Source organism: Phoenix dactylifera, unplaced genomic scaffold, assembly GCF_009389715.1.
Source record: "Phoenix dactylifera cultivar Barhee BC4 unplaced genomic scaffold, palm_55x_up_171113_PBpolish2nd_filt_p 000806F, whole genome shotgun sequence".
Classification (NCBI taxonomy): domain Eukaryota; kingdom Viridiplantae; phylum Streptophyta; class Magnoliopsida; order Arecales; family Arecaceae; genus Phoenix; species Phoenix dactylifera.
Window position 1 is genome coordinate 180,268 of NW_024068173.1, and position 14,800 is coordinate 195,067.

Below are 14,800 nucleotides of genomic sequence, written 5' to 3' on the forward strand. Positions count from 1 at the left end.
CTGCTCGGTGGTTGAAGCTATGCTTTCGACCACTTCAATTCTCATCCTTCCCTTTTTTTTTCCCCTCTTTAGCCCACTTTTTCTTTCAAAGAAAACCGGAAAAGTTCCTTAAATTTTGTGTTTCTTGACAAGAATGGGGCCCACCAACATTACAACCGTTTGAGTCTTTTGACGCACAACCTCACGCGTCGCTTCGGCATAATTTGACACGATGCCGGTGATATTCCCTCCTCGCCCCCTCTTCCACTTCACCCGCCAAAGACACTGAAACTCCATCCCTTTCTCACTTCGCCGCGTCTCTCCCAACTCTCTTCTCTTGTCTTCTTCTTCTCCACACCCATTCTCTAGGGTTTTACACCGCTCGCCCGGATCCCTTCGCAAAACTCTCCTCCGACCATGGCTGCTTCGTGCTCGAGACCGTGGATCTCGGCGTGGTTCGCCGCGACAGCCTCGAATCCGGGGCGGATTCCTCGGTCCCCGGTCGTCCGGATGCGTTGTCTTGGGCCGGATGGTGGTTTTCTTGGAAGGAGGGCTGGTACTTCCGTCTGTTGTAGTGCTGATCGGCACGCCGGGAATGGCCGCGTGGCCGCCGCCAGCGGCGGTGGAGGTGGTGGCGGGAGTGAGAATGAGAACGAGAAGTTTGTGAGGTGGTTTCGGCAAGCTTGGCCGTATATAAGGGCACACAGGGGGAGCACTTTCGTGGTGGTGATCTCAGGGGAGATCGTGGCGAGCCCTTACTTGGATAGTGTTCTCCAGGTATCTCGTGTTCTCAAGTTTCGAAGTTTTGCTCTGTTTTACTGGATTTGAGTTTTTTTTCTGTTTTTTAATTAAAAAAATCAGAGTTATAGGATGGAGAAATCATGGGGTTGCTTGGAAGGGAGTCTTTTGAAGAATTTTGAACAAAAGGATGCCGGTCTAGTTAAGTAGATGAGAAGACGAACTATAGGAGAAAGGAAATGATTTAAAGTTGGAAACTTTTGTTTTACATCGTAAAAACGTAAGTTTTAAGAACTCACCTCTTTAATGGAATATCGTGTTTTGGAATTTCAAGCTGGCACAATAATCTAATTGCCTCTCCAATCATTTGTTTTCTGATCGAATACTTAAAAGTCCAGTATGCTGTTCTTGTACAGCTTGTCAGCTGAGTCAAGTACCTGATTGATAGAACGAAGTTACATCTAACATATTTCAGGTTTGCAGTCTGATTGCCTTATCTTGGAAGTATGTCCTACATGCCTAATTAGTAATTAAAATGTTTTTTCGTGTTAAGAAAAAAGAAAAAAATTCTGTACGTTTGTTTTCTTCTACCGACTTACTTTACCGTTTCTAATAAAATATTTTTGACAATCTGATTTGATTATGAACATTTCTTTGCAGCTCATACTACAATTTTATTTTGTCCTTATGTTCTTGCTTTTATGTCCATATGAGATGGTTTTGTCATCGATATTTTGCACTGGAGTTATATAATGTTACATTGGCTGGTGTCTTGGTGATGGCTCGTGCTTCCTGCAGGGATAGCACTGTAAAAGAGGTTCTGTTACGTACAATTTTAAATAAGGAAAGCATTCTTTTTTTCTTCTTTCCTGTGCTTTTCTGTTATCTTGCCCTCCGTGATTTATCATGGTATGAGGCTACTATTTCAGTGTCATTCTAGTTTTTTTCTGTTGATTAAAATCTAAAACTAAATTCATCTTTTAAGTCTCGTTTTCTCTGTTGATTAATTAATGCTCCTCCTCCTCCTCCTCCTCCTCCTCTCTCTCTCTCTCTCTCTCTCTCTCTCTCTCTCTCTCTTCTGTAGTGTTCACCTGTTTACTCTAAAATGTTGATAGATATGAGGTTGCATTAGGCATCTATACCTTTTATTTTTCTCACCCGTTGCCAAGCACAACGTGGGCTAGACACGAGAACTGGTCTTATTACGCATTAACGCTTTGTGGTATCTTCACAATATGCCTGCATTTATGTTATGCATGAGATTGTTTGAAATTGGCCATTTGGATCCTTAATATATTCCTTACAGATGCATAAAATTTTGTCTGTTGAGCCTTGCCTTCTTCCTTACTTAACTAGATTCTTTCCAATGGGAATCTTTAAGCCTTTACCCTATCTTCATTGGCTTATTCTGCATAACATAAGTTTTCCTTCTTGTCTTCCAAGTTCCATGGCGGGCTTCTTTCCTGCCCTGCCAACTTGATGAAGAATTGAACACTGACTAAACAGAGCATTGACAGTAGGTGTATAGATGATTGCAAAAGGTTCTCCAACTGTTTGGTCAATACTTTGATGCATTAGCCTAAGCCCATGTAAATTGGAAAAAAGCTTGAAGTGAACATATAGTTGCATCTTTATCTATATTTGTAAGAACAAATAGAAGTGTGCATGAAAATATGCCGTAGGCCATGTTTCCCTTTTTCTCCTTTTAATGTGAGTGTATATTAAAAACTTTAACTTTTAAAAGGTTCTTGTAATTTAGCAGGGTTTCACATTTCTTTACTAGCTAATGGGAGACTGACCTCAATATTCTCATCTACATCCAGATCTCTTGTCTTTGATATTATTTAATTGACATGTTAAATGCTTGTGAAGTATGTATGCTGTGTCACAATGAGAAAAGCACATTCTCTGCTTGCAACATATGTTAGAGAACACTCGTATGAAATATAAGTTATTTTGGCATTTATGACATATGTTAGAGAATGCCCTTTTTTGCTATCATGGCTTAACATGGTCAGTTTGCTCCAAGTGAAATGGGCTTTCATTGTATACTTTATGCCACACTATCATTATTTCTATTTGTGCCACCTGCACATTTTTCTTTTATTCCACATTTCATATAGGTTTCCTTTAGTCATCTTCCAAGTGCGAAACCTTTTATCCTAATTTGTGCTCCTTAAAACAAATATGGTGAGCATGTATGCTAATGCTGTTCGGACCAGAATTGATTTACACTATATTCTAAGGTACATTTAGCGTAATATTATTGTAAATCCAGAAAGTGGCTGCTTAATGTATTTTGTTCGTCAACATCACATGATCCATCATGCAGGATATTTCACTCCTTCATGGTCTAGGGATCAAATTTGTCCTGGTTCCTGGGACCCATGTCCATATTGATAAGCTCTTGGAAGAGAAAGGTGAGTTAATCTAGTGCAATTTGCAACTGCATGAGCTTTTGACTTTTGATTGCTATAATTCTAGATACATGCATAAACTTGTGTTTGCTGTTCTCACTAAGAATTGGTTAGCAGTGGCTACCTTTTTTCAACTATCATGTTTCAATGTGTTTTGATTCTTGTCACTTTGATGACTATGATTTTATTTTCTTTTCTAATTCCCTCTGTAAAGAAGTTTTCCTCCTAATTAATGATTGAACTTGGGTGACCGTGCTATTGGAACGGAACAGCAATTAGTTCCTGTGGAAACAGGGTTTTGTCCCATGTGAATCTCATAATTCATATAGCATCTGAAAGGAGGTACTCATTCTGAGAAAGGATAACTGCAGGGATCAGTCCAGATTCCGACGCCGATGATAACTTAGACTGGTGATGCCAACTGATAATTTAGAGTGATAATGCCATATGATAATTTAAAGTGTTAGTTTAGAGTTGTAATGACTTGTTGGATGCTAAGTTGCTAACCCACTCAATTGATGTGCATTTGAATAGTGTAACTAACCTAGCAACCATGAAAAAGATCAATTTTAGTCGAATGTCAATTTAATATGGTTACTTATTTTTATTCTTCAATTTTAATTAATAATGATGACAGACAAGTAGCTTTTCACATTTTGTTTATTTAATGATTGGAAAAAATATATTCCCTGACTTGTGCAGGTCTTGTATTTTGGAAAAGCTTGATCATGAGTTTGATATTAATTGTTTTAGACTGAATATGGAAGAATGAATTGTGTGATGAAGCAAATTCACCAGCTGTTATACGGCATCTCTCTCTTCTCTTGTAAAGTGCCAGTTTGAATAAGAAATGTCTATTCCCCTTTCCACAAAAACTCCAGCAATAAGAAAGTGTGACAAACATGTTTCAAAGGCTTGTGTATGTAATCTCAAACACGATGCTTTGTTCTAATCTCGTTTCTTGTGTTGCACTATTCGGTTAGACATACATTAGGATTTTAGAGGCCACTAAACCTTAAAATATATGATTCATGGTCGTTTCAACAAGACATGTCTTCTAGAAGTACCGCACGCCAGAAAGTTGTAATTCAACCAAGTTATCTGACAAGTGTACAGTGGGATTCAAACAAGTTATCTGAGTACAAAAGTATTTTATTTGTAACAAGGACATGAAGATCAAATTTTGTTTTTATTAATTATAAATTTTCTTTGACAGTTCATGTTTTGTTTTCTTGAAGCAATGGTTAGAGCATTTTAAAATTTTCAAGCCACTGCGACCTTTCTTTGTTGGTTGCGGCATTCCCAACTAATAGTATTTCATGATGAATTGAATAGTGTTGGTTAAATGTGATGCTATATTCCATGAGTCTATCCCTCTTATCATTACCTAGCTTGTGTATTAGTGTGCTATGTTTCTCTTTTGTCCATTAATTCCTCTTTTGAAAGTATAGTAATTTCTCTACCATTTTGGCTTTGATGGTTACCCCATCTTTCTTTGCAAAAAATCTACTCTTTTGGCTAATGCACTTTGGCAATCAATTCATCAATTCTTCATTAATACTTAAGCATCAAAAGTCGATGACCACCCGGACATCATTAATTCAAAGTCATATGCTTTTTCAGAGTGCACAAAAGTTCACTTAATTACAAAGCTGTCTTATGCGGACTCGGTTCTTTGAAGAAAAGTTGAGCAGTCTGTGTTTTCAAATAATTCTGGTTGGCAACCTGTCTGCATGTTGTTAGTTTAGATGTTATTTAAGTGCATGCTTCTTACTCATCTTACATTTAGTCATGCTATTTCGAAGCAGATGAGATGCTTATATGTGCTTTTAGATGTCTTCTTTCAGGAAGTAAGGGCAAATACATAGGTCGATATAGAATTACGGATTCTGATTCATTAGAGGCTGCGATGGAAGCTGGTGGGAGGATTCGACTCACAGTAGAAGCAAAGCTCTCTCCTGGTCCCCCTATCCTGAATCTTCGCCGACATGGCGATAATAGTCGTTGGCATGAACTTGGTGTTAATGTTGCAAGTGGCAACTTCCTTGCAGCTAAGGTGAGTCTTGCATGTCTTGTGCACAATGATTTGTGGTTGCTGGTCTTATCATTCTTTTCCAATAAAATGGTATCACTCAAGGAATATGTTTAAAAGATGAGCAAAAGTTTAGGAGAAAACCGTTCTATGGATGACAATCTATTTGACCAATAAGTATATTCTCTATGTGCCCTTCTCTGGGTTAGCCAGCACCATTTCCTTATTTTCCTATAAAAGATGCACAACCTGGAGAAACCATCTTTTATGTGTAACAGTCTTTAATAACTGACATCATAATATCCTCTTTAGCAACTTAAAATTAGAACTAATGCTGGATAACAACTCTATTTGTCTCATACTTAGAGAGACAGGGCCCCGATACTCTCTTTGTTGTACTCAAGGAGAAAAATTGGTCCCACTTGTACTACTATTCTGAGTCAGGGAAAGAAATAGAACCTACCTTTAAGACTCTTAGATTATCTTCTATGTTAGAGATGAAGAGAGTTGAGCTCTCTTGACTTGTCTTTGTTAGGATAAAGAGAAACCAATGACATTTGGTAGTAGTCATGTCTATGCCGAAGAGACATTCTTGAGGATAAGATGAAGAATGGAAAATATTCTATAGAAATTATTAAGTTGAGAAAGGCTCAGGGAAGAGGACGAAACTTATTTAATGTTTTACCATGTCTACTTGTGTATTACAATAAGCCCTTGTGGTGTAATGATTTATTTCCTCTATTCTGTTTGGTCTCCACTATTATACCACCTTAACATGAGGAGTTCTTTTGCTTGTCTATCTTTTTTTCCCTTGTTTTTTAAAGAATCTTATTGATGCTTCAGAGAAAGAAAAAAAATGAAAAGGTTCCAATTCTCATATTACCAATGGTTTTAGAATGTTCTGACATATATTGGACTGTGGGCAAGGCAAATTTTTGAAGTTCTGTTTCTCAAAAAATGCTCTTTTCCTGAATGGTCGCTATCATATTCATAGAGATTATAAGCAAATGCACCGGTCTGGGTGCTTTTAAAATTAAAAATTTAAAGTTTTGCAATCTTATTTCCTTCACTAGTTCAGGTAGGTAACTCCTTTTCCTTCTCTTTTGGCAGAGAAGAGGCGTTGTAGATGGTGTTGATTTCGGATCAACTGGTGAAGTTAAAAAAATATATGTTTCTCGTATACAAGAAAGGCTTGATAAAGAGTGTATAGTTATAGTAAGCAATCTGGGCTATTCCAGTTCAGGAGAAGTTCTAAATTGCAAGTATGCTTACTAGCTTCTATGAATGGATTTATAAATTATCCCAGTTCTTTCTGATTATGGATGTAGCATTGCTTTTCCGTTTTAAAATATGTCTTGCAAAGTATAATTTAGCAAGAACTTAGTCTATGGTTCATGCAATTTGCATCATCAACTATTGAAATGTTATACTTCTATCTGATATGAACGCATTACTTTTATTGATATTCACATATTAAGGATGACACATGGTGATATGAATCTTTTGTCAATACAAGAGGACATATGATATTAAAGATGCAAAGGGTCTGTGCAAAGACTACAAACCCAAGAACTCCACAATAGTGGAAGGCTAGGAGTGGAAGTGATGGTACTTACTACTTAGGATGTTTAGTAGCATCCATCCTTCTCTAACTGGATCATGGTCAATGTGCTTAATGGTCACTAGTGGAACTCAAAAAGTAATACATGTTGATGTTGTTAGTGCTAGTCTGACATAGCCTTTCCTTAGAAATTATTTTTTTTATATCAAAATAATGTTATTTCAATATTAAAGTTGCATCTACTAACATTTTGCATTTTGGATATACCTACTATGTATTATGTAACATGCAACAATCAGATGAATATATTGCTATTTATGTGTTCTATTTTTTGTAGTTTTAGACAAATGCTTTATAAATGCTCTCACTTCTCAAATCTTTATTGATCTTCACTTTGACCCTAAACCCAATTTTGCTCCTCTGACTTAAATCATATCCTGCCTTAAGCACCCAAGGTTGTGCATACATCTTTTAAGAATGATGAAATTATAAAAACTTTTGTGAAGAGAATAATCTTCATGATTTTTTTGTTATTTACTCATCACTAATGTTAAGATGGTTGGTAAGGATAACAGCTTATTTCTTTTGACTTTTCCTCCTCGACCTTGTAAGCTAGTTGCTATTTTGCTTCGTCGGTAAAATTTCTCTCTTCTCTCGAATAGGATGAGGAAGAAACATATCGTGGAGCCTCTTCACAAGGATGTAAGAGGGAAATCAGACAGGTTGAAGATTGGTGTCGGAGGGATTAGATAAAAATAGATAGCTATTCAATTGATGAGCAAGAAAACAGTAAAGTGCTTTGATTGCAAGAAGGCTGTATATGGAATTGCCATGAATTGCGAGAATGTCATTTGGTGAAGCAAGCAGTGTTATCAAAATCTCTATAATAAAGATTAAGATGGGTACATGCTTTCAGTTTCTTTCAGCATGAGGTTCATTTTTGATGCTTATATAATTTGATGGGACAAGCAAAACCTTGTCTAAAAATATAATTGTATGAGTTGCAGTTGTATATATCCCTGATTATTCCTATCCACAGGCTACCTAGAACATTCCAGTCTTTAACCCTCGAAAATTTTCCTTTTGAAAGCTAGATATTAGTTGAGGGTGCTTTTGGCAGAAAATTTTATATCTCAAAAGATGCACAGACTGCTGAAATTGGTCTAGGTAATTAGGAGACCTGTTTGCAATTTCTTTCAATTAGATCTGCCAGCTTAAGATTGGCCAAGGGTTTTTTTTGATGATTATCACATTCTTACAGGTACTTACATCCATGTTAACAACCTTAGCACTCTTGGAAATGTGTGGATGTACTCCCTGCAAAAGCTTAGTCCCGCAACATATGTCCAACATATCAATACCTTATAACAAGGTCCGCCGAATCGGTACCAGGACCCATACTAGTCGGCGTCCGGTATGGCTCGGTACCGTACCGAACCGGTATAGATAGGGCGTGCCGGTTCTGCACCAGCACGCCATTTTTGTTTGGAGTTTTTAAGAATATTTAATTGATAATCACTCTTTTAAACTTTTTTAATGATTTTAAGGCTAATTTAATTTTTTTGATATTTTTTTGATATTTTTTATGTTTCTATGATCTCGGTCTAACCTAGATGATGTATCTTATTGTTTTAAAATGATACAAATCATAAATGATTAGTGAGATATTGTATTCTACAATGAACAATATAAAATATCCTCAAATCAAGTAGTGACATAAAAATTAAAAAAATAATACAATCAATTACATATATTTAAAGTATAACATACATATCAATATCTAAAATCGGGTCGAGTGATAATGCTCATCCCATAAGAAACATGTGTCGGATTATAAGCACTCTCGGATCTCTCGCTGAAGCTCTGGTTGATAATACGACTTTGGAGGGATCCATCCGAATATATCGGTAGCAAAATCTAACTCATAAGATACTCTAGGCTGCGTAAAATAGTAGCCATCGGAAGATGCCTCAAACGCACCATATCCATATTCGCATCCGTATGGGTCATAAGCTGCCTGTGACTGCGGATAATAGGATCTAGTATACGACTCGGGACCCGATACGTCTATGGATTCTACTTTATGTGCGAGGTCATTTGCAGCTGCATCGTGTCTTGCTCTTGAATGACATCAAGAAGGTCGTCTCCTATATGCAATCATATTCTCGCAGGCTCTACCTAATCAGCACCGTAGTTCCGATCTTGTGTAGCATGCGTAAATTGGGACTCACCGGTGAATTGAAGACCACTTTGCGACTGTCTTATAAACGGTGGTCTCATGTCCTCCACTTTCTTCCTAGCCAGCAGATCCATAACCACCAGAACTGCTGCTCCTAGTCTCTGAATTTGAGTGAACTAACTCTTTGACACTCTCCATTAGGATTGTAGGAGCTTTTTGTCTTTTTTTTTTGTTGTGCTGGGCAGCTACTTTCTTACCCTTCGTGCCCCTCTCCCTAGCTATGCTGGGAGGATGTATGTCATCCTCTTGACCGAGTCAACTGGATAGCGTAGTGACCTCGTCTAAGCATCTCTCGATTATATCTCTAAGAGGATGTCTCGGACAAGGAGTAATGTGGTGATTTCTCCTCTGTGGCTGTGGCTGTGGCCAATCAGCTAAAAGGATGCGTGAAATATTGCTCTCAGTCCATTGCCCTGCATCGACCCTAGGCTCTCTGGCTACGAAACTGGCCGATTGTGGAGGCGATCTTTGCTCGTCAAGTTTGGATCCTGCTGCTGGACCACAAGCCATCCGACCATAGGATTATCTTCATCATCTATGAAAGCACTATAGAGTGGATCTGTGTACTTGAGCTCTACTTTCTTTTGAATGCACTTCAGTTTCAATCTCAGATTGTAGTGAACATATACAAGGTTGTTGAGGCGTTTTTGTGTTAAACGGTTCCTTTGCTTACTGTGGATGAGGGCGAAGATGGACTAGTTGCGCTCACAGCCACTCGAGGAGATCATTTAGGAGACAATCTGGATAACTAGCTGCTTAAGATTTTTTGTGGACAACTCAAAATGAATCCACCATTCAGCTGCAAAAATATTAAAGAAAATTATTTATAATATGGTATCATATTAGTAACCATCTAATGCTAGGTAAATGTCCTCCTGATGTGTAACATACTTGAATTCATAGTTTTCTTACTTACAACAACTATCGAGACTCCAAAGCTGCCGCTATCCTTTTTAAATATCCTTTGGTCTGTGAAAAAGAACCGTGTTGTACTATGTTAATAATAGAAGATACTAGTTAACTTACACATGTCACTTAAGTTAACTTATCTCTTTTAGACATAGGGCCACAACTTCTGGATATGGCTTTATCTTGTAAATCACATTTCACAGAGCGGCCAGAAGTTTATCATCCATATCGATTTAAGGTATGTTGTACTAAAACTGAGGGGTCAGGTAGTATATTGCACATAAAGTTCGTATTGTCTTAGTCAAATTGTACAAGTATAGAAGCAGTCTAATTTTCAATGTTTTTACTTACCTGCTAGATACAAGTCCATACCCATCTAGTAGTCCCACCGCCGTTCAATGATGTCGATGGACTCATGGGCGTATGTCGGATCTGTCATATGATCTGAGTCTTTGCCTTCTCCATCATGTGATATAGGAAGCTCATCTGGGGTACCTCTTATTGTCCATGGCCCGAAGCACTTCATACAATGGTCTGATAGCCTTCACTATCGTAGTGGCCCACTGTCAGATTGTCTGCCTCATCACCAAATCCTCGACGCTGCTCCCTTCAATATCGGCTCTCGCATATCTACTATCCTGCCACTCGGTACTGACAAACATCTGATATAGGGCTGCGTTCTTCTCAAGAAGGGTATTAAGTGCAACGTAGTTGGTAGCAAACCGTATGACTTATGATCTCAAGATCTCTCCTTGCATACCTCCTCATCAGTGAAAGGACCCATGTATAGTTATAAATATACCTGATGATGGTTTGAGTTGTCTCTACTGTCTGCTGCACCCTACAAATCTTCGCAATGTCCATTAGCATGAAGTCGATGTAATGTGCAGCATATTGGGTCCAGAAAATATATGGTTGCTGCTCCATCAAGATCTCTCCGGCGGTCTTATATTGTGGCCCATTATTAGTGATAACCTGCACGATATTCTCCTCCTACATGATTAATCACATCCTCCATAAGTTTGAGAATGTACGCAGCATCGTGCACCTGATCAGAAGCATTAACCGACTTGTGGAAGAAAGTCTTCGTATCACAATATGTCAGAAAGTTGATGATGCTCTACCTGGTAGGACCGATCCAACCATTACACATCACAGTAAGTCCATATGTGGCCCACTTGCTATTTGTAGGAAGCAATCCATTTCTCTAGCTCTTTTTTATTACTGTCGAGAAGCTCACCATAGATATCCTTCGGGCTTGAAATATCTACACCAGGACCGGTAACCTATATGGCAGACCTATAGTACGTATTGTCTGTCACATTCGTTGGGATGTGGCTGAAGTGGAACTAATATCTAATAGCTCGCCACATATCTTTCTTCTTATCCTTCTTCAGCATTGAGTTAATCCTCTACTGCTTCAAATCTCAGCTAAAGAAGGCATGTGGATCTAAATCATGGATTGCTGCTTCTGGTAGAATCTCTTTGGATGACTTCTTTTTGCTACCAAAAGTTCTCAGCATAGATGCAATCCAGCCACCACCTCTGTTGACGGCCTCCCTGACTGAGGTTCTTCTAAACTCTGGATCTGCCTTGCTGCTCGCAGAACCAGAGCCCGACTTGTAGTACAAGGGTTCAAATCGAGCCCTATGCCTGACCACCTCATCTTGCTATCACTGATCATCCAGGCTTGCTTGCAAGGCAATCTAGATCTGTGCTTCCTCATCATCTGGAGTGGACGCCTCCTCTAACTTCCTGAAGTAATAGGTAGGTGGCTTTGTCGCTCGGCGGTCCACCTCCACCTTCTTCTTGGCAACCATCTCCTTTGCTACTCTAAAATCAGCGAAGTGCTTCTTCATCAGCCGCTGAACCTCCTGTAGGCTTTCCAGCATATAGATACGTCGGAGGAACCACCAGCTAAGTGATGCTTCAACCTAGTTACCCCTTCTTCCTTGTACTCTATGTTGCACCAGTTGTATTTCCAATGATGCCGACCGGAGAGCATTTGCCCGTTATCCCAGCCAATGTCACGTTCTTGCTTCTTTTTTTCCTGATAGCTCGATTTTTGCAGATTTATTAAGTACGTCAGTTTATCAATTATTTAAAAATAGCAAAATTTTGTTGTGATGAAGATAATTTTTTTACTTCAGAAAATACACCTGATTTATCTAATACATAATACTAATTTTTTATATATTTATTTATTTAGTTATATATTTTTAATTTTTTTAATTTAAAAATATGTTTAAATTTCATAAATTCACAAAAATATGATTTTTAGCTCAAAAATTACTTCTGAATTATGTAATACATACTGCTATTTTTTTATAATTTTTAAAATTATTTATATATTTTTTAATTATTTTATGAATTTAAAAATAATTTTTAAATACTAATATTTTAAAAAATAATTTTAGCTCAGATACATGTGAAACCCAATCATGGATGCTACATATATTTTTTTAGGCTCTTGGGCATGCATCAAAGGTTACTTATTTTTCATTTTTTTTTAAAGTTAGACTTGGACCGTTATGCACATGATCGCATCTAAACCTGAATGAATGGAGAGTAGGTTGCATGCCCCTAAATACGTTTATGATTTTACATTTTTTTTAAAAAAATATTTATTTTTATTTTTTTAATCCAAAATTATATTTTTAATTTTTAAAAAATTTTATAATCTAAGAATTAAAAATTTTACGTCATCGTGTAGATCGTTCATAGATTTACAACATATAATAAAATCAAGCCCAAATCGAAAATTTTGGCATGATCTCTCCTTATTTTGTAATTTTCGAGCTATTTTTTCAAACACCAAAAAAAGGAGGAATGAGATAGGAGAGAGGAAGCACATCTTATTTAGGCTTGAATCTTCCTTCTAAACTGCTGAATCGGCGAGTTTTTTGAGTTGTTGGGAAGCGGAAGCAGCGGAAATCTCTCCGCCGCTTTCATTTGCTGTTGGAAAGGCCTTCTTAGGCTTTCCCAACTTCAATTAAAGCATCAGACAAGTCCACAATGAGGGGCTTGGTTCGGAACCGGGTTGACTCAGTGCGAACCCAGTTTGCACCGAGTTTTAATTGAACCGGCCCGTTCGGACCCTATCCGGCCAGTTCGGGATCGATTCTGGCCGGTTCGGGGCCGGAATTGAAAATAATAAGCAAACCAACCCGGTTTTGCACCAGGTCGGCTCGGCATTGCCCGAACCAAGCGGTTCGGCCTGGTTCGGTAGACCCTGCCTTATAATGTATATATATACTCATGTATTTTACTCCTTGAATCTGCATTTTCTGTAGTTGGCTGCCCCAATTACAGATTAAAACCTTCTAAAATGTTCTCTTTTGCTTCACCATTTCTTATACTTTTTCACTTTTTCTCAGATTTTTGACAAACCCTTTTTTGTAATCATCAAGGACTCACTTTTATTTGTTGGAATTTTGCAGCACTTATGAAGTTGCTACTGCTTGTGCATTAGCTATCAATGCAGATAAACTGATCTGCATAACAGACGGTCAAATTCTTGATGAACAGGGACAAGTCATTCGTTTTTTGTCTCTCCAAGATGCGGATATGTTGATTAGAGAGCGGGCTAAGCAAAGTGAAATAGCTGCAAATTATGTCAAGGCTATAGGTGAAGATGATATGCATTGTACATGCTATCTTGATTTAAAAGAAGCCAACAAACCTCCTTGGAATTGGAAAGGTTACAGAGAAAAGTGTAATGCAACTTTTCAAAATGGTGTCGGGTTTGACAACGGGAATGGCTTATGGTCTGGTGAGCAGGGATTTGCTATTGGAGGTGAAGAGCAATTGAACAGATCAAATGGTTACCTTTCAGAACTGGCTGCTGCAGCATATGTATGCAGAGTAAGTTTGCATCCATGATTACATGTGACATGGCTTTGGCTTAATAATTTCTATATACGTTTTTCCCTTTCCTTATATGTTTTGTGTTTTTTTGCTTTTTCCTTGATTTTAGGCTTCTATAGAAGTCAACATTAGATGAGCTGATATATGATGATATCACCCTAAGATATCAGCACGTATATAACATATTTGTTGTGTGGAAAACCCCTTTATTTGCTCCTTCGCGATGAGAGCTTCAGTCTCATGAGAAGCTTTTTCATGTATCTGTTTTCTTATATCAATCATCACATAGCTGCTGTTGTTTTATGATAGAATCTTGGATAAGCAAACATTTTCTATTGACAAGTGAAGCCATGATAATATGAGTTAGTGGAGATTCACCATGATTGGTTTGCAAACTTTGAAATGATAGGTTGGATGCAGCCACCTGCATGTGTTAGGATTTTCAACTTGGACCACCTCAATTGGAGGAGCTATTTTTCTTGTGAGGACTAAAGCTAGGATTTTACTATCTTCTCATTGGAGAGTTGCTTCAAAATGTGTCTACAGAGTCAGAATGCATCATTATTCATTTGTCCATGCAATCTACTTATCATTATAAGAAACTGATTTTCTTTTACTGGTCAGGGTGGAGCTCAAAGAGTTCATATTGTAGATGGTACTCTCAGTGGAGCCTTGCTGCTAGAATTATTTACAAGAGATGGAGTGGGGACAATGGTGGCTAGGTATGTAGTGATCTTGCCAAATGTCACTTATTTTCTTTATCAAGGAATGCTATTCCTGATATTTAAATATGTTTCTACATGGTTTGATGCTTGATGTGCAGAATTTTGCTTCACTTTTTCTGGCATTCATTATCTTAATGCCCATTTAGCAAATGAAGCATATTCATCCTATTAATTATTGATGAGACTTGAGAGGGTTAATTATTCTCAAGACCATACTAGCTCACTCTTTTGAAATATTATATAGTCACTGCTTCAAGAATCTAAGTCTCCATTAGGTTTTTGTCTTAGGCATAGTTATAAAACATGGATCGGACCATTCAGTTCCTGACTGGA

The 14,800-nt window shown here is 37.8% G+C and overlaps 1 protein-coding gene across 2 annotated transcripts in view; it reads left to right on the top strand.

Annotated features, from left to right (window-relative positions):
- Positions 1-215: 215 nt before the first annotated feature.
- Positions 216-14,800, top strand: part of LOC120107258 (probable amino-acid acetyltransferase NAGS1, chloroplastic) — a 28,085-nt gene continuing 13,500 nt past the window's right edge. The window contains exons 1-6 of one of the 2 annotated variants that reach the window (XM_039120469.1): positions 216-756; positions 3,050-3,137; positions 4,982-5,190; positions 6,277-6,428; positions 13,316-13,739; positions 14,367-14,464. In XM_039120469.1, the coding sequence (XP_038976397.1) occupies positions 397-756; positions 3,050-3,137; positions 4,982-5,190; positions 6,277-6,428; positions 13,316-13,739; positions 14,367-14,464 (1,331 nt within the window). In that variant the 5' untranslated portion in view covers positions 216-396. The remainder of the gene's footprint in view (positions 757-3,049; positions 3,138-4,981; positions 5,191-6,276; positions 6,429-13,315; positions 13,740-14,366; positions 14,465-14,800) is intronic. The other variant, XM_039120468.1, reaches the window with a different exon arrangement.